The sequence below is a fragment of the Phragmites australis genome, chromosome 10 (assembly GCF_958298935.1).
Source record: "Phragmites australis chromosome 10, lpPhrAust1.1, whole genome shotgun sequence".
NCBI classification, from domain to species: Eukaryota; Viridiplantae; Streptophyta; class Magnoliopsida; order Poales; family Poaceae; genus Phragmites; species Phragmites australis.
In genome coordinates this window covers 4,389,106-4,408,830 of record NC_084930.1, presented here as the reverse complement: position 1 = coordinate 4,408,830, position 19,725 = coordinate 4,389,106, and the positions used below count along the sequence as shown (strand labels likewise).

The following is a 19,725-nucleotide window of genomic DNA, read 5'->3' as shown; positions in this document are numbered from 1 at the left end:
CATATGAAGAAGCTTGAAATTTCACTATATAACTTAGATCTGGGGATAATTTTAGAAATTAGCCCATTAATTAAGATGAATATTGGCGATTTTTTCCTTAATTTTGGAAATTCTTTTAAAGCTCTAAAAATTCATGAAATGTGCAAAAACAATCAACTTTAATAAATTTTAATTTGAATTCTATTCTAGCTTTTTAAGTGCAACCAGTTAAAATGAGTTGCTTATAGATTATACAACCTACACAAAAATTGGTAGATTTTTTGGAGCCTTTTAGAAAGTCTAAACTTATAGGGAAAAGAGATTAAAAATATGAATTTTTGAGTAATCTTGCAACAGCCGAACAAAATGGCTGAACCGAAAAAGAATGTGACAAATATTTGGCTGTACATCTGTACACCCATGACCTCACGTGTGCCCGCCCCTGGTGTGTTGTGGTGTGATTTTCGAATTCAGAAAGAAAATTCAGACTCAGCTAGAGCCGCAAATAACACAGCGACGCAGGTACATCTCCCATCAGAAATTTTCCGGACAAGTGTTGGCTCATGGCCCATACCATATTGGGCCAAACCCAGACGACAAGAAAAAAGAAGGGGCCCACTAGAAATTTGCTAACGTATAGCCCCCACCAACGATGCAAAGGCGAGTCTTTTTATTTATATTTTTAATATTAATATTTAAATAAATAAATCTCTAATAATAATATTTGTATAAATAGAGGGCAGGTAGACGCTGCCTTTTAGAGAGCGGTAGACGCCAGTCCTTTCAAAGAGTGGTAAAGATGATAACATGGTAGTGGAGCCCTCAACCACCCTCTTAAAGGACGTTTAGTCCTTACTCTCTGAGCTCGTCGGTCGTACTGCCTCTTACCATCTGCAGAGAGGGCAGATAGCCTCCCTTGCTACCCTTTCAGGGGGCGGTTAGCCCCTCACACCCGTGCTGCCCTCCACTGCCCACACACTATAAAATAGTTGAAAATTAGTCAAAATAGCAATTTAAATCCAGAAAAAAGAAAGAGAGGGGAGAAGAGGAAGGTAGCGTGATGAAGCCTTAATATTTTTGATCAGCGGATTTTGGATATCAGTTTTCAGTAATTTTTCTAGACTTATATTTATATTAGTAATTAAAGTACTATTAGATCTAGGGTTTAGCAACATATCAGTAGTTATATTATATGAGGCTTAGGGTTTATCAAGGTAATAAAAAATAGAATATGCTACTACCGTGATAGCTCAAGTTGATCACGACGATGATGATTTCATACCACAACGACTCCTCACTCCGAGGTCTTCATCTTCGGAGGATATTGATGACATTGAAAATGATAGTGGATTTGCTAGGACTCATCCTTATAATTTTTTATCATCATCTTGGAGACGACAAATATCTTACTCTAATACCATTGACTGGCACAGCTTGTATTCTTCTACTAATTAGCGTTGGCACTTGCATCCGCCATCTTGAGATGATATAGGTATTCGGCATCTATGCACTAAGAACTATGCAAATATCAGCCATGATAATTTATTTTATTTATATTTCTATTTTATTAGTTCAGTTTAATGGGTATATGGTTGGTGTCTTATATTACCGTACTATGTTATGAACTACTTGTGAATTTTATGTCTAATCAATGTTATGGTAAGTTTATTATATTAATGTATTATCCCCGCATAATTCTTTCCAATATATGAAAAGTATTACTTAGAGACAAGATTGTAGACATGAAGTGACCACACGGTAGAACTTTAATCATAAATTAAATGATAACACATCTATCTTGACACAGAGAATATATGCCTAGCATCAATACCACAACTTTTCTACCTTTCACAGGAAAGAAAGTTTCAATGCAATATGACTCCATGGTTGAAATATGAACCATATACTATATTTAAAACTATTTCATATGTCTTTGTGTACAAAAGCTTAAAACTTGAATGATAATAAAACAAAAAGATAGTCACTGAAAGAAACAACTCTTCAAGTTGATGGTCTAGATGCAAAAGAATTCAAAACCCTCACAATACATGAGTATATAAACGTTTATGCCTCTAACAATAAAAAGAATAACTTCATAAGATTGAAAAATCACACCTCAAAGGGAAAAAATGAAAATCAATAAGAAAATTACAACTAAAAAAGGCATAGAGAAGCTTGATCGTCCTCTCATGATCAGAGTAGGGCAAAACACCAGTGGATCTAAGGTTGTTCATAATTCCATCAAAACGAGCAAATATAGAGTCCGGAGATTCATCAGGCCTTTGCACAAACATTTGATATTCTTGGTTGTATGTGCTTTGACGTCTGACCTTAATCTGATTAGTACCTTCATGAAAGACACTCAGAGTAGTCCAGATCTCCGAGGCAGTATGAAGGTGCTGGATCATGTCAAACTTATTCTGACTCAGGCTTATGAACAAAATATTTCTGACCTTGTTGTTGGCCTCATACTGTTCGATTTGAACCTGAGTCGTGCGAGCAGTAGAGATTGCATAATTGGAATCCACTATTTCCCCTAATGCACTTCTTTGGCTTAAAAAATAAGCCTCCATACGCACTTTCCAGTACAAAAAATCTCAACCATCGAATAAAAGAATCTTTCTATTTCTCTTCATGTTACCTACATATCAAAAAGCTGGTTAGGGTCAATAAGTGATCAAACTAGCTCTGATACTAATTGTATGATCGAGACATGTGACTAGAGGAGGGTGAATGGACGTTTTACAAATTTCTTGCGAAATAGATGATCTAATTCTTGTTCACCCAACGCTCCTCAAAAATACACAAACGGAAGCATAAACTTTAGAGAGACAAAAAAAGAAAGAAAGTTCCAAGACAACATGACTCCAGGGTTGGAATATGAACCAAAGACTCTATTTAAGACCATTCTATGTGTCTTTATGCATAAAAGATTGAAATTTGAATGAATAATAAAGCAAAAATACAGTCATCGAAAGAATCAACTTTCCAAGTTGATGGTCTAGAGGCAATGAGATTAAAGACCCTCACAATACATGAGTATATGAACGCTTATGCCTCTAGCAACCAGAAGAACAATTTCTAAGGTTAAAAAATTGCAGCTCAAAGGCAAAAACGAAAATCAACAAGAAAATCAGAACCGAAAAAAAAACTTTCAAACTTACAAGGGAGCTAATAGAGAGACTAGAAGGAGGGAAATTCAAGCATATAAAAAAAATAAACTTTATTACTTAAAGAAGTCAGACCTGTTTTAGGCGGATTACAAGGATTTTTCTCACCCATTACATAGGCTAAGCACTCATATTTCTCTACTAAAAAATTCAAGCACTAGGCTCTCAAATAGATGGCACAAGGAGCTTAAGTGGTTGGTTCAAACTCTCTCATAGCCATACATTTCTATTAATAGGCCTAGAAAATTTGACCCATAAGTTTCCTAGCTTATTACCAAAACACCCCTCTCTTGTAGTATATTCCTACCTACTACTGAGGGCATTTTGGTCCATTCTAGTTCTATTCATCGAACCACTGCGATGTCTTCAAGACTTAGTTTCGCCTCGACGCAAGCTTCACGATGGTGCCACATACTCCTCCAATCATTCCACGATTTTAAAGACCCAACTGTGAAACTCTTTGCATGCTTCTCAAAGCGTAACTCGCCACTTGTTCTGATATCGACACGTGTACTCTGTCTTGCAATTCTAACCACTGATAAGTCTCTCCCGTTCTTGATCCCTCGGGCCGTCTTATCACTTGCATCGGCATCCCTTTCGCTTCACTTTGTTAATACACCGTCTTTATCATCCGTTTCATGCTTTGCTTGAATTCTATGTGTGCATCTAGGATCACCCTTAACTCAGTTTGGCCTCCTTGATCGTTCAGCACCAAGCACCCGTTTAACCCCGATCACCCACCGTCGACTACCAAGTTGTATCCATCACCAACACACCATAAGATAAGCAAACATATTTCTTCAACCTCAACACCAGTTAGTCCATAATCAAATGCTTAAACCAAACTCAAGCAATCTAAAACTCGACAAACCAAATCGATAAACTTATCCATCACTCATCACATATAAAACAAGGCACATTTCAACTTAGTTTCTTAATCTCCCATTGATGAGTGCATTGACAACACCTCAAAGCACAAATATTTTGGTTTGAAAAAAATATGCTTATTCAAGTGACAAAAAACTCAAGAAAAAGCAAAAACATGTCACTTAGCATAAAAAAGGTTGCATAAGATTTAAGAGAGACAAAGACAATCCAAAAATCTTAAAAGAGCTATAACAACTCAAAAACATAAAATCAAATGCCCCCTTGATGAATGTACATTTTTCATTTATGCAAGTTTTTTCTTTGATTTGGTACATATTTTTATTTCTCCCATTTTTCATTCATCCCCTTTGATAATGAAAATATCAAGGACAAAACATTACGTAATACATGAACGTGCAAATCTAATAAGCTTTCACAAGTATACCACGAAGCATTTGCAAATGCTAGAAATATCAAAGAGGTATGGAAAGTAGAGGAAGGAACTCACAATTGCACAAAGGCTCAAAAAGAGACAGTGACATAAGAACATGAAGCTTCATAAGCTAAACCCGAAGAAATAGTTGGCGCATTTAATTTCGTATAGACGAATCATGTTCAAAGCGATCATCACATAAGCATCCACTCGTGCTAAGGCAATACAAGCATTAAGAACTAGTCAACTTCAATTTTAAACTAGGCAAACAAGCATTCAAGACAGTAGGCTTTGCAAACGCTCACATATGAAACTAAGACTTAGTTAGATCAAGTGATTTAAAATAAAATTGATCATTTAAGTATTTTTTTTTCATTTTTATCCTCAAGTTACCTTTTATCCAAGCAAAGTGTCGTGTGACTGGATACGATAAACACCTTGAGGCTTTAAGACAACCACATTAGATTATATTTTAGAACAAGAAACTTGATTTTTCAAGGTTACTCAATTTTTCACAAATTATCAAAGTTTCACAAGATTAATTCAAATAGTATCTTTGCAACATAAGGAATATATGTTCCCTTAAGGTTCTACCATGAGCTAAACATTTGACAAAGATAGAAAATATAGCACAATGTTCCCCTATTCACTGACTTGAATCAAGAAGTTTAGAGCAAGATATTCATCAAACTAGCCTAACACAGGTATTGACTAAGCCAAAGTAATTATGAACATGATGATCAAGAATGTAGCATTTCATAGTCTACATAATTTATAAAATTGTCAAATTTTATCTCAAGGAAAGCAAGCTTACTTGAAATATTTTATGTCAAAGTATCAAGAGAAATCTAAGATTAAAAACTTGCTCCACACAACTACTTAACTTAGTCTAAATTCAAGTCTAGCAATCGAAAATGCTAAATACATACAAGTCAAAGCTCAACTACTATGATTATCTTATATGATGCGATGCAATACAAATACAACAAAAGTAAGATAAAGTATATATAAAGGTAACTCCTCCTCACACAATGTCATGGGGATGGCACACACCAAGCTCTTATCTTAAATAGGCAAATCTAGTAGCATCTAGAGGCTTGGTGAAGATGTCGGCTAGCTGGTGTTGGGTACTAATGTATTTCAAGTCTATATCCCCTTTTCATTGTAGTATCTCAGAAAGTGAAATCTCATATCTATGTGTTTGGTTCTGGTGTGTTAGACTAGATTATTGGTTAAGCTTATGATACTGGTGTTGTCATATAAAAGTAGCACACTCCTTAACTCTAACCTAAAGTCCCTCAAGATAGCAACATATCATAAAATATGTGAGCAACAGCTAGCGGTAGCTACATATTCAGCTTCAATAGTAGACTGCGCAACCCTAGACTGCTTACGAGAAGACCGACACACAAGAGAAGTACCCAAGAAATGACACGTACCAAAAGTATTCTTCTTGTCATTTCTACACCAGCAAAATTCGCATCAGAAAAAACCTCGAAGAGAAAATGAAGAGGAAGCAGAAACCGGAGTCCATACTCGAGAGTGTGCTTGAGGTACCTCAGAATGTGTTTCACCACTTGGCAGTGAGACGTCCTCGATGAAGCTTGGAAGAACGCGCGGAGGCAAACGACAAAATGAATGTCTAGTTTTGTCGCCGTCAGGTACAGGAGGGAGCCAATCATGCTCTTGAACTCCTACTTGTCCATCGCTTCGTCATCTTCATCTGGTTCAAGCACAGTTGAGATAGCCATAAGTGTTTCCAAGGGCTTCGCGTCACTCATGTCGAACTTCTTTAGCAACTCCTTGGTGTACTTCATCTAGTGGACGAATGTACCATACTTGTATTGCTTGATTTGAAGTCTAAGGAAGAAGTTGAGCTCGTCTATCATCGACATATTGAACTCTCTGCTCATAGTTTCTACAATCTTGACCACAAGTGTATAAGAAGAGCAAAAAAAATGATATCATCCATGTAAATTTGAACAAGTAGGAAATTTTTATCATGCCTAAGAGTGAATAAAGTTTTATCAATCGATCCCATGACATACCTATGCTCTAACAATAAATACCTAAGCCTATCATACCAAGCCCTAGTTGCTTGCTTAAGCCCATACAAAACTTTATAAAGCTTGTATACTCTATGTGTGTATTTGGTGTGTTCAAACCTTGGGGGTTGATTGGCATAGACCTCTTCCTGTATGAAACCATTTAGGAACGCACTTTTGATATCTATTTGATACAGCTTGAAACCCTAGGATGCAGCAAAAGCAAGAAGGATCCTAACGGCTTCTAGCCTAGCTATCGGTGCAAAGTTCTCTATAAAGTTTATCCCCTATATTTGAGTGAAACTCTAAGCCACTAGTCTAGCCTTGTTTCTCACTATAGACCTATCCTCCACCTGTTTGTTTTTGAAAACTCATTTTATGCATACAGTGTGAACATTAGGAGGTGTCTCTACAAGGACCCAAACTTGGTTTCTCTCAAAATTTTCAAGCTCTTCATGCATGGTATTGACCCAATTTGAATTAGATAAAGCATATCCAACTTTATGGAGCTCAAAGGAAGCAACAAATGCAGAATCAGTAAAATGAGCATAGTGAGTGGACTTGGACCTAGTTATCCTCTCATCGAGATCGCCGATCATCATGTGTAAAGGGTATCGATGTTGAATGTGTTGAGGAGCCTCACGCCTCGAGAGAACCTCCCTCTCAAACACAATTGGTGCAGGTTCGAGAACAGTTGAAGTGAAAGTAGATGATGCAGGACCCTCTGCTGAAGTAAAAGAAGCAGGAACCAGCTCTGAAGCAGGTGTGGTCGAGGGAAGTAGTGGATCATCCTCATCGTCACCAAGAATTGGAAGGTCGCTATCTACAAAGATGCTATCGCTTATCTCCTAATCATCTGCACACTCAAAGACATAACTAGCATAGGGGGTTAATTCATCAAAACTCACATCACAGGATTCCATGATGATGTTAGTGTCAAGATTGTAAACCCTATAAGTATGACTATGAAGAGAATATCCTAAAAAAATGCCATCGGAAGAACGCAATTTGAACTTGCCGACATTACCACGCTTTAGGAAGAAGCACTGGCAACCAAAAACTCTCAAATGTGAAACATTTGGTTTCCTCCCAAAGCGCAACTCATTAGAAGTCAAATTCAAGATCGAGCGCAAGAAAATCTAATTTGAGATGGAGCACACTGTGCTAATGGCTTCAACCCAAAACTTCCTATGAGTCCTACGGTCATCGAGCATCGTCCTAGCCATCTCCACCAAAGTCATGTTCTTTCTTTCAATCACGCTATTCTGCTCAGGAACGTGTGGGGTAAAAAACTTCTATGTTCAAGGCAAAAAGCATCAAAGAGATAGTTCTTGAACTCAGTGTCATTATCATTGCAAATTGATTTTAATGCACCTGGAAGTTCTTTAAACAATCTTAAAGCTAAGTTTCGAAAGTTTGAAAACACTTCATCCTTACTTACAAGAAAGAAGACCAAAGAGTAGCGAGAGTAATCATCAACAATAACAAGTACATACCACTTCTCACATGCCGAACGAACCTGGGAAGGACCAACAATATCCATATAGAGAAGTTCTCCTGATCGTTCAATTATCATCAGATTGACTAGTGGGTAAGGAGCGACAACCATCTTGCCATACTGACAAGGAGCATAAACAAGATTCTTCTCAACTTGAGCTTGGGCAATCTTCCGATCAAGCTTAAGGCACTTAAACGAGTAAGCAAATCAAAGCTCATGTGCTTTAATCTTCTATGCCACATCCAAAGCTTAGAAGGTTGAGAAAGTAAACACCGAGAAGAACCAAAAAACTTAGAAAAATCGGTCCCAAAAACTCTCTCAACTCGAGATATCTTGCAAATCAAAGTGTCAGAAGAATGAAAAACTCGAGAAGTATCACGCTTAAAGCGCACTTCTAAGTCCTCATCTAGCAACTGAGATACCGAAAGCAGGTTATATCCCAAATGCTCAACCAAAGCCACATCTTTGAGAGTGAAAGTCTTATTTACCTTTATAGTCCCTTTGGCCTTCACTCTACCTTTCAGATCATCCCTAAATGTGATGTACTTGTGATGCTTCGTTGGGGTGAGGTTGGAGAACCATGATGAATCTTCGGTCATGTGACGCGAACAACTAGAGTCGATGAGTCACTTGTTCTCCAAGCCTCCGCCTATCACCTATATATGAGAATAATAGAAGGTGGATGGCTCAATATTAGGGTTAGTCAAAAACCTCATGAGAATCCAGTATTGAGTCATCCGCCCTGAAGCAGAAACAGTAGGTGTATGCAACTTAACACCAACAAGCTGGGGGCAAGTACCACGATGAGGAAAACATGATCCGTCAAAGCACTGGGAGTCAAAACATCTTACGTGTGAACCAAAACAATATGAATTATGGTAAAATCCACACCGGGTAACACCTCTAGGAAAAAACTGAAAAGAGCTAGAGACTCATGGGTAGGAGCGGGGAAAAGGCTCATGTATACCAACAGAGGGGCGGCACATGTCCCGGGTACTTCACTGCCACTCAAAACGCTTATCTCTCCTACGACTAATGCAAAACCCAACCAAGTGACATTTTCTCTAACAGTTGGTACAATAGTAAAGTCTTTTGGGAGCTCGATTGTCGATCACTCTGGGCTCTCTCATATGAGCCATCATCTTAGGCTATGGAGCTATCTTAAGTGTAGGTTTCTTCTTTGTAGGTTGAGATGTAGATTATTCTTTTCTAGTATGGGTTGAGAGGTATTGATCTTAGCTTTATCTGACTCTAGGGTAGTAGGTGAGGTGAAAACAGTCTTGCTAGAACTGATGTAAGAAACACTCCCAAAGCCTAAACCTAAAGCTAACTCAGCCTTATCAATACACATCTTGGTCTTGACTAAGATCAAATCCATTTTACCCTTGTCTTCTGACCACTTCTTCATAAGAGAAAGGATTTACTCATTCTCGACTATGAGTTTTTCAACTTGCCCTCAACACACATCTTGATCTTGACCAAGATAAAATCCATTTTACCCTTATCTTCTGAGCACTTCTCCACAAGAGAAAGGATGTACTCATTCTCGACTATGAGCTTTTCTACTTACCCTCTAACCTAGCTGAGCTTGTCCTTAAGAATCATGCAGGTGGGACACTTTAGCTGCACATCCATAGAACTCTTAGCACTCTCCAATCTAGACTCTAGCTCTTTTATACGTTTGTCTTTCACATCAACATCCTTTGAGAGCAAAGGACAATTTTTGCAAGCGTCTAAGAGAGTAAGTCTAGACTCCGCCTTAAGGAGCTTCTTCTCAGTAGTCTCAAGCTGACTGGCAACTTAAGCATGCATAGTTTAAAGCTCGGTAAGCTCACTCATGACAACCAAGTAACTCTCATAATCCTCATCCTCAACCTTGGAACTAAATCTAAGCAACTCAAGGTTAAAAGAAACAAACCCATACTTAGGTCTAAGCTCTTTCAACTCACACACAGCTTTCTTAAGTAACATATCCTAGCTAACGAGAGCATCATTTAAGGTATTGACTTAGATGGAAAGATGATCATAGGAAGGTAGTACCTCAGGGTGATCAAGTTCGGGGTCACTGTCATTGTTATGGTCCATCATGAAGTAGAGGGCAGTAAAGTTCTTGGCCTTTTTCTTGTTCTTCTCTTGTGGTTCCCCCTCCTTCGAGCTCTTCTCCTCGCTTGAAGAGGTGTTGATGTCAATGAGAGCCGCCATGAACGCCCTAGAAGTTACCTTGACCATCTTATCATGGTTCTTCTTGAAGAAGAGCGTCTTGTTCTTTTTATTGTGCTTGTCGGAGTCGTAGTCGCGGTCTTCTCTCTTCTTGAGCTTGGGGCAATCCGCATTGAAGTGAATGGTATCACCACACTCAAAACAAGAACATGAGTCCCCTCTCCTCTGGTCTCTTCTGTTGTTATAGAAGATGGCAAAATTCTTCACAATGAAAGCAAGGTCCTCATCATTTAGTTCATCTACCTGCTCCTCTATGATAGAAATCAAGGAAAACAAAGCAAAACCACTCGATGAAGTTTTAGCACAAGAATAGCTAGCTTTAGCCTGATTGCCGCAATTTGGTCCGGAAACCAACACCATATTCTGAGATAGTGGGTTTCTGAGGTCTATCCGAGCCACCTTGGCTATCTCGATGGACTCGAACTTGCTGAAGAGTTCATCACAAGTTAACGTGTCATAACTTGGTGACTCTTCAATATTTGAGATCTTCACTTCTCATATGCTACGATCGAGAGTATAGAGAAGCTTGATCACCCTCTCATAATCAGAGTAGGGAAAAATACCAGTGGATCTAAGTTGCTCATAATTCCATCAATACGAGCAAACATAGCATCTAGAGATTCATCGGGCCATTGCACAAATATTTGATATTTTTAGTTGTATGTGCTTTGATGTCTGACCTTAATCTGATTAGTGCCTTCAGTCTAGATCTCCCGAGCAATACGTAGGTGCTGGACTTTGTCAAACTCATTCTGACTCAGGATTGTGAACAAAATATTTCTAGCCTTGTTGTTGGCTTCATACTATTCGATTTGAACATGAGTCGTGCAATCAGCAGGAACTGCATAGTTAAAATCAACTATATTCCATATTGCACTTCGTTAGCTTAGAAGATAAGTCTCCATGCACACATTCCAGTAAAAAAATTTGACCATCGAACAAAGGAATCTTTCCATTTCTATCCATGTCGTATACAGATTATAAAGCTGGTTAGGGTCAACAAGTGATCAAACCTGCTCTGATACAAATTGTATGACCGAAACAAGTGACTAGAGGGGGTGAATAGGCGCTTTACAAGTTTTTTACGAAATAGATGACATACTTCTTGTTCATCTAACTCTCCTAAAAAACGTACAAAAAGAAGCATAAACTTTAAAGAGACAAAGCGAAAAAGAAAGTTTGAAGGCAACATGACTCCACGGTTGGAATATGAACCAAAGGCTCTATTCAAGACCATTCTATATGTATTTATGTATAAAAGCTTGAAACTTAAATGAATAACAAAGCAAAAAGACAGCCATCGAAAGAATCAACTCTCCAAGTTGATGGTCTAGAGGCAAGGGGATTTAAGGCTCTCACAATACATGAGTATATGAACGTTTATACCTCTAGGAGCAAGAATAACAACTTCATAAAGTTGAAAAATTATAGCTCAAAGGTAAAAACAAAAATCAACAAGAAAATCATAACGAAAAAAAAATTGTAAACTTACAAGGGAACTAATAAAAATACTAGAAGGAGAGAAATTTAAGCATATATAAAAACATAAACTTCATCATTACTCAAAGAGATTAGCTCTATTTTAAACAGATTACAAGGATTTTTCTCTAAAAAACTCTTACTAATTACATAAACTAAGCACTTATCTTTTCCTCCTATAAAATCCTAACATTAGGCTCTCAAATAAGTGATATAAAGGGTTCAAGTGACTAGTTCACACTCTTTCATAACTTTATCCTTGTATTTATAGGCCTAATAAATTTGATCTCTAAGTTTCCTAATTTGTTACTAAATTACCCCTCTCTTGTATAGATAGGATCACTCTTGACTCCTAAGTTTTCACGTGTACAATTAGGATCTTCATTGACTTTACCCAGCCTCCTTGATCGTTCGGCACTAAGCATATACTTAGTCCTGATCACCTACCGTCGACGATCAAGTTGCATCCATCACCTGCAAATCATAAGACAAACAAACATATTTCTTCAATTCTAACTCCAATTAACTCATAATCAAAATACTAAAACTAAACTAAGCAATTCAAAACTCGATCAAAATACTAAAACTAAACCCAAGCAATTCAAAACTCGATAAACTAAATTAATAATTTTATCAATCACCCATTACAAATAAATTAAGATATATTTTAATTTAATTTCTTGGAAAAGGAAAACAGCATTTCGATCCGTGCCGCACCCTGGCTTTTCTTTCTCGTCCATGTTCAGACGCATGACGACGCATCGAGCTGCACGAAGGTGGCATCCGGCCAGGGAGGAAGAGACACGCAACCAATCGTCGTTCCTCCCGTGCTACGCGGACGTTGCGTTGCATGGCGCCTCGCCGCCCTCAGATACACCAGAATCGCGCGTGCGCTGTCACGGTCGCGGATCGTGCCGCAGTTTGACCGCTGGCGGCGGCAGCGGAATCCAACTCCAACACGCCCATCGCTGTGCGCTCACGTCACATGCGCACCATACGCTGCAGCGCAGTGCAGATGCAGTCCTGCTGGCCCCACCCGCCGCCTCGGGACCACGGGTCAGGAAAACAACTGCTCGGCTCGGGCCTAGCTGCCTAGTTGGATTCCGGATTCCGCATCAGAGAGCGGACCGGTGGCGAGATTCTGCACCACTCCTTTTGCTCTCAGACTCAGCCACCAGCCCACCATGCGCTGCGCTGCTTTCTTTCTCGTCTTGTCTCGTGAGTGCGTGCACCTGCTTCGTCACCGCATGGACCGCTTCCTGAATCCTGCCTGCCTGTGTCCCGCCGGGCGGTACATGTGTCTAGCTTGATGCATCAACGTGCTCGGGGTGCGTGGTCTAGAAAGGCCCCCTATTTCCGGGTGTCTAAGTGGCGCGCTCGTTAGTAGGACTGCTCACATACCATTTTGAACAGCAAAACGACAATAGTACGTATGAGCAAGCATCCTTATTCCTCACCTATGGCGGCTCACCCCGTCCCTCATTCTTCGGCGGCTCGTTTCCGTCTTATCCTCCTCGGCTTGTTTGTCCTCCTCCTCCTTCTCTGACGTGCTCGCCCCCGCCTCACCCTCCTACATCGTCTCCAGCGGTTCCTTGCCACCGGATCCACCACCGTCGCCCACCGTCACACTAACCTGGTGTTGTCAGGCAGTTGCTTTGCCACTCCCGTCGTCGACACCACCCACCGGCGATCCTTCACTCCCTGGCCGGTGGTGCCCTCGTCGCTCGGCCTCAGCCGCCCCGCTCGCCTCCTCCGTCTCACTGGTCGCCGCCCCAGACATCCCTCTAGGCCCATCGAGACCCTAAACCCTAACCCTAACCCTAACCCGGACCTCCCTCGCCAGCCACCAGCCGCCGTCCGCGACCGACTTGGATACGGACGAGCGCACCGTGACTTCCCAAGTCGTGTGTGTGCTTGTATCAATCTTTTCACTTTTCGAGACCCGTGATCCTAGCCAGGACTCGTTTCACTGTTGGAGGAAATCTTGTCATTTACACTAGCTCATCCTGAGAAATCACGGGTGTGTTTGGTTACTCCACCCATGCGGATGGTATAAGTAGGTTTGGGGAAAGCAGACTAAACATAGTTATATTTATTAAAAAAAGTGTTTGGTTGATTGGACAGGCTTAACAGAGTTTCTTTTTGGTCGATCGAATCTGATGCCATATAAGCTGATGCAAGAATTAGGATTGTGATTGGTTACTCGTATGAAGATAATTTTATAGCAATGACAAGTGAATTCACCTGCATGAGCGGATGCATGTGCCTACATCCGCCAGGCCAGGTTACGGAGGGCCAACCTAAAAGCGTATATTCGCATGCACCGAGCCTAGGGATGGCAATCAGGCGTGGCAGGTACGAGAAGTGCTATCCTATATTCGTACCCGTCAATTTTTTCTCGTCCACGGGCACACCTGTGAGCAGCCACGGGTGAAGAGCCGATCACAAACCCATCACCCGCGGACATACCCATTTACCCGCCATATCGGGATCTCGGGCGTGAGGGTGGATTGGGAATCAGGCATCGCAGGTGGCTCTAGTGCAGTGGGGATCTCGAGTGGCATCAGCAAGGACAGATTGGGATTCGACATCACTAGGGGTAGGGATCTAAGGCGATGAGTCTCTAGAACAGCGGCCGCGAGGAGGAACCAAATTTAGGCATCACAGGCGGTGGGGATATCAGGCGATGGGGCTTTGGGGGCGGTGAGGATCTTTGGAGGCGGGGCTCTCAGGCAATGGGGTGACTATGCTCTCGGGCGGCGGGGTGGTGGGGATCTCAGACGACAGCCGTGAGGATGGATCCAACGTCGCCGGTTGTGAGCAAGGCTATGGCCTTTGGTGTGGTGAGGATCTCGGTCGACGAGGCTCTCGGGTAGTGAATAGAGGATGAAGGACGGAAAAGTGGAGAGTTGAGGTTGGCTATTGGGCGTTGGTGGGTGAGAGCCAGAGCCTAGAGGGTGACACCAGGGATTATGGATCGGAGCCTCGAGGGTGATGGGCGTGATGGGCTTGTGAGTGGGCCCACATGTCATGTTTAGATGGGTAAACGGGTACGAGAAAGTCTTACTCATGCCTATACCTGTATACTTATCGGATAGAAGTTTTTTGTCCACGAACATATCCGCGGTAGCAAATTTGGAACATACTTGATTTTATTAGAGTATTTACCCTCAATTAAACAGGTAATCTGGTTAAATTCCTATTCCTAATCAAGTCAGACTAGAACAATAGATACGAATAATCAAACACGTGTATCTATGAGATTATATATATTCACGGGACTAGACTAGGATAAATACGCACAATCAAACATATAACATGAACTCGGTTACGTCCAAACGCATTTGCAACACGGCCGAATTTATACCTTTCCAGCTCAAAATTAGCAGCACCCGGTGTGTTGAAAGCTAGCTCGCAGTCTCACACGGCTGATCGTAACCCGGCGGCGCACGAGGCGACAGCGGCGCTATAAAAGCAGCCACCTTGCGCGTCGGCCACACCCCCTGTGGGAAGGGAGGAGCCACCACCCACAGCGGCCACACGCACTCGCAGACAAGCTGCGGCTGGCTCATGGCTCCTTCCTCCTCCGCCCCCTCCTGCCCCAGGCGCCACCACCACCCATCTCTCCTCCTGATCCTCTCCCTCTCCGTCCTCTTCATATCGCTCCCAATCTTGGGTGGTGGGTGATTCATTCATCTCATCGCCGGCCAGTCGTCCACATGTTTCGTTTCATGGATTTTTCTCGAACTTTCCTGACCAATGGTTTTGCCGAAATTCATCAGATGGACTGGAGCTGGGAGGAGACGGCCTGTACAGGGAGATTCTGAGGGACGGGACCGTGCAGCGGCTCAAGGAACTGGGCAAGGTCAGACTGTCCATCGATTCCGGGGTCCTGGGATATTCAGTTCTTGATCCACTTTTCCAGCTCCAGATAATACGGGAATCTCGTTAGATTGTCTGCCTATTTGTTGCTTGCCAGATCGGATAAGATGGAGTTCCGTCGTGTTCCTATATTAGTTGCATCACAGTTGCTAATAGGAAGGTTTATGGGGGTCGTGGAAGAATCAAAATACTGGAGATATGGGGTGCTCTGGTGTAGATTGCACCTCTCTTTCTTTCTTTTTTTCTCTGAATCCTGAGATTCTGCAGCACCGGAACATTAAATATCACTTTATAAGAACAAGAACATTAACTGATAATACTTGCTCCCTCAAGAGAAGAAGATTATTTCATCCTGTAATGAAGATATTCCAGGCCAAATCATGCAGATACTTAGGTTTATCCTTTTTCTTTTAGCAAACAGTTAGATTGGGTGTAAACAACAAAGTTTTCGTCTTTTGCTGGGTCGTGATTCCTAGTCACTCCATCTAAATATTATCCATGCCTTGTTTTCTGGGGAAGATAACCTTAGTACCCTACCCTATACTGTAGAGGTTGCTCAATTTTTAAGTTCTTCACCTCAAACGAGCGATTCCTGGTTTTCCAAGATTCGTATTTGCTTTTAGGCATAACATTTCGGGTATGCATCCGCATTTTTTTTTGACACGGCGTTGATTTGTATGAATCAGATATCTGATGGGGAAGGTTATCTCGAAAGGACTTTCTTGAGTCCGGCTTCCATCAGAGCTATTGCTGTCATCATCAGCTGGATGAAAGATGCCGGACTCACGACGTATGTGTGTCTACACTATGCAGTCATTTTCTCACACTTTGATCTTGACTTACCAATCTCTGTTCAATATAAAGGTGGGTTGATCAAATGGGAAATGTTCACGGTCGATTCGAACCGGCTAATTCTACCAAAGAGGCCTTATTGATTGGATCTCATATGGTGAGGATTTCTGTTTTGTTCTGTGCCTTCAGTAGTTAAATAATCCAATTTGGCAATACCTGATTTTTTTCCTGTGCAAAAACAGGACACTGTCATTGATGCTGGCATGTATGACGGGTCTTTGGGTATTATTTGCGCAATCTCTGCTTTGAAGGTTTTGAAAGTTACTGCGAAGCTGCAGAGGCTAACTAGACCAGTGGAAGTTAGATAATTTTCTAGTTTTTACAGTACAGTAGTGTTGTTAGTATTGTATCATATCATATGTTTGTTGTGCCACTACGACTTGTGAGTGGGGTTATGCTATTCTCATTCTTTACAAGTGGCATGATGAGCCACGTGCGTCCTACATAAACAACACTTATCTGCACAGAACTTGTCTTTGTCTTGTGTCTTCTTACTCTTTTAAATGTTTCATCTGAATATTTCACATTTTTCTGCAGTCAGTACCAGTCAGCATAGTTTTAGTACCATATTTATTCAATTTATCTGTATTTAACTAAGTTGCATCTGAATTTATCTGTATTTAACTAAGGTGCTGATTGGATAGCTAAGTTGCAAAATAATCAGGCATTGCTAAAGGCTATTCGGAATTGGAAAAGCCAGGAGGAACCCAATTTTATAATGTCTCTTTAATCAGTTGGACATACCCCCGCTGATCTCACCTTTTGTTATTCTAGCAATCCTAATAATCAGAACACATCAAGGCCGGCATGTTTTGGTGTGCATCACAGCGTCAGTTATTCTGTTACTGCTGGACTTTAATGTTTCCAGCTAATATAGCTTAAGTAGTATAATCAACGGAGCATGATTTGGTCAGCTGTATCAACATCTGAAAATATCCACAACAGAGCATGTCACTCATTTTTCCTTGGTAACCCTCAGGTTATTGCATTCAGCGATGAGGAGGGTGTTAGATTCCAAACAACTTTTCTGGGAAGCGCTGCTGTAGCTGGTACACTACCTGAATCAATTTTACAAGTATCTGACAAGAGGTTGTCCTTTTCGCGTAAACCAACCGAACTATATTGCCAAATGGTTTACTGATGCAGTCTATATGTTGTATTCGATTTCTTCAGTGGCACTGCAGTGCAAGATGTTCTGAAGTTGAACTCTTTTGAGGCTACTGCTGCTGCTCTTAGTCAAGCCAGGTACAACCCGGAGTCTGTGGGGAGTTATGTTGAGGTATGAAGGACTTTATTTAGTTTTCATGTCGTTACCTGAAAAATACAAAAAGCAGTATTTAATGTTTCTTTTTCCTTTTTCTTTTCTTTTGTGCTAGGTCCACATGGAACAAGGGCCTGTTCTGGAAGCCCTCCGTTATCCGCTTGGTGTCGTAAAGGGAATTGCAGGACAGACGCGATTAAAGGTGCACTAGAGTTCTCTGATATTCTTCTCAAAGAAAACATTGTCAAAGAACGACATTAGGCAAACTAAAATATGACTGAGCTGAATTGCACGATACACTATCTTAAGGTCAGCTTTTGCAAAACAATCAGCATCAATACCAACTATTGCAAGACCATCAGGTAGATACGCACTAGTATAACAGCTAAACAATCAAACAAATAACTACTGCAACATTATGAGTCTTTTGTTAGAAAAGAGTATCAGTAGTCTTTCTTAACATGAATAAGCCAAGTACAGGTAGTGGATAAACAATTAACCAAAGAAACACTTGGGGGTATTAGTAGTCAACATCCATCTCATTCAAAAATGGTACGTCTCGTGCTATCTTGCATGAAAGAATCACTCATAGTTAACCATTCAGGAGACAAGTATTGATATCACCAAGATTGCTCTTTAACATCAACATCAAATATTCAAGTTTGCCGCGGCAACTGTGATTTCGAACTCTGGCTTGCTTCCAAGTCCCAATACTGAACTTTCAAATGAAAAAAGGAAGTAGTTACAATGCTTAGTTTGTTTTTTCTAGGTAATAATAGATGGTTCACAAGGGCATGCTGGCACAGTTCCAATGAAATTGCGCCGTGATCCGATAGTTGCAGCTGCAGAGCTTGTTGTGACTCTGGAGAGGCTCTGCAAAGAGCCCAATAAGTTCCTGACCTACGACGAGGAATGTGGCTGTTTCACAGAGGAGTCCCTCGCCGGGCTAGTGTGCACCGTCGGCGAACTGCTGACTTGGCCTAGTGCGAGCAACGTTATACCGGGCCAGGTAAGCTTGCCAAGCGTTCGTCACCCTGCTAACCAGGTGGTGTGGTCACCTGAATGTTGGACTCCTGCCTGCAACAGGTCAACTTCACGGTGGACATCCGCGCTATGGACGACAAAGTGAGGGAGACGATCGTTACCAGCTTCTCGAGGCTCGTTCTCCAGAAATGCGACGACAGACTGGTCGATTGCACCGTCGAGCACAAGGTGAGCAAAACTGAATTACCATGCGTGTCCATGATGCATGTTTGCAGGTGCAGATTTTGTGCTAACCGAATTGAATCTGATCTGGTATCTCCGGCCAGCACTCGGCACCGGCGACACACTGCGACCCGGAGCTGACCTCCCAGCTGAAGCGTGCGGCGCGGTCGACAGTGTCTGCGATGACGGGGCGCTTGGCTGCTGGCGAGACGCCGGTGCTGATGAGCGGCGCTGGGCACGACGCGATGGCGATGGCCAGGCTCACCAAGGTATGATCGACGCGTATGCGTGCACGTAGATCAGTTAACAAACAAGCTTTGCTTTTGGCATGAAGCGGTTCGGATGGTTTACACTGTCGAGTCTGGCTGCAGATCGGGATGCTGTTCGTGCGGTGTCGCGGGGGCGTCAGCCACTCGCCGGAGGAGTCGGTGATGGACGACGACGTCTGGGCCGCAGGGCTTGCGCTGGTCAACTTCATTGACCAGAATGCAGTAGCAGAACTGTGAGGATGACGACGATGATTCTTTGGTAGGCCTGTAGCCTGCAACTGTACATAGACTGTTGTTCGACTGGGCAGAAATAAAACACTTCTCTTCGTTGAGACGTGCATGGGTTCCTTCCCCCTCCTACTGTACTCTTCATGCGTGGAGGCCGCATGGATGCTTGTGCTTGTGTCAACCGCCGAACTGCGTAGCCAGGTGCACCGCCTTTGCCCAGCAACGCGGCGGGTTTCGCTGCGGCGGCGGCGGCGAAGGCATACGGGACCGCAGGATGCGCTCGCGTGCGCGGGACCGGCGACTTGGCACCGCGCGCCGCGAAGTGAACGGCACGCG

The 19,725-nt window shown here is 42.0% G+C and overlaps 1 protein-coding gene across 1 annotated transcript; it reads left to right on the top strand.

The window, feature by feature from the left end:
• The first annotated feature begins 15,179 nt into the window (after window positions 1–15,179).
• Window positions 15,180–19,493, top strand: LOC133883210 (probable allantoate deiminase). The gene is made up of 12 exons (XM_062322447.1): window positions 15,180–15,370; window positions 15,474–15,556; window positions 16,260–16,363; window positions 16,438–16,522; window positions 16,608–16,724; window positions 17,405–17,514; window positions 17,599–17,704; window positions 17,802–17,888; window positions 18,456–18,695; window positions 18,773–18,898; window positions 18,997–19,161; window positions 19,264–19,493. The coding sequence occupies exons 1-12, from the start codon at window positions 15,262–15,264 to the stop codon at window positions 19,396–19,398; spliced, it is 1,467 nt and encodes a 488-aa protein (XP_062178431.1). The 5' UTR covers window positions 15,180–15,261; the 3' UTR covers window positions 19,399–19,493.
• The last annotated feature ends 232 nt before the right edge of the window (window positions 19,494–19,725 follow it).

What these genes read in the sequence shown, in the direction of transcription:
- LOC133883210 (XM_062322447.1), top strand. Translation starts at nt 15,262, where the DNA reads ATGGCTCCTTCCTCCTCCGCCCCCTCCTGCCCCAGGCGCCACCACCAC. An exon ending in GCAACGTTATACCGGGCCAG is followed by an intron (nt 18,696 to 18,772) that starts GTAAGCTTGCCA and finishes TGCCTGCAACAG; the next exon opens with GTCAACTTCACGGTGGACAT. An exon ending in ATTGCACCGTCGAGCACAAG is followed by an intron (nt 18,899 to 18,996) that starts GTGAGCAAAACT and finishes ATCTCCGGCCAG; the next exon opens with CACTCGGCACCGGCGACACA.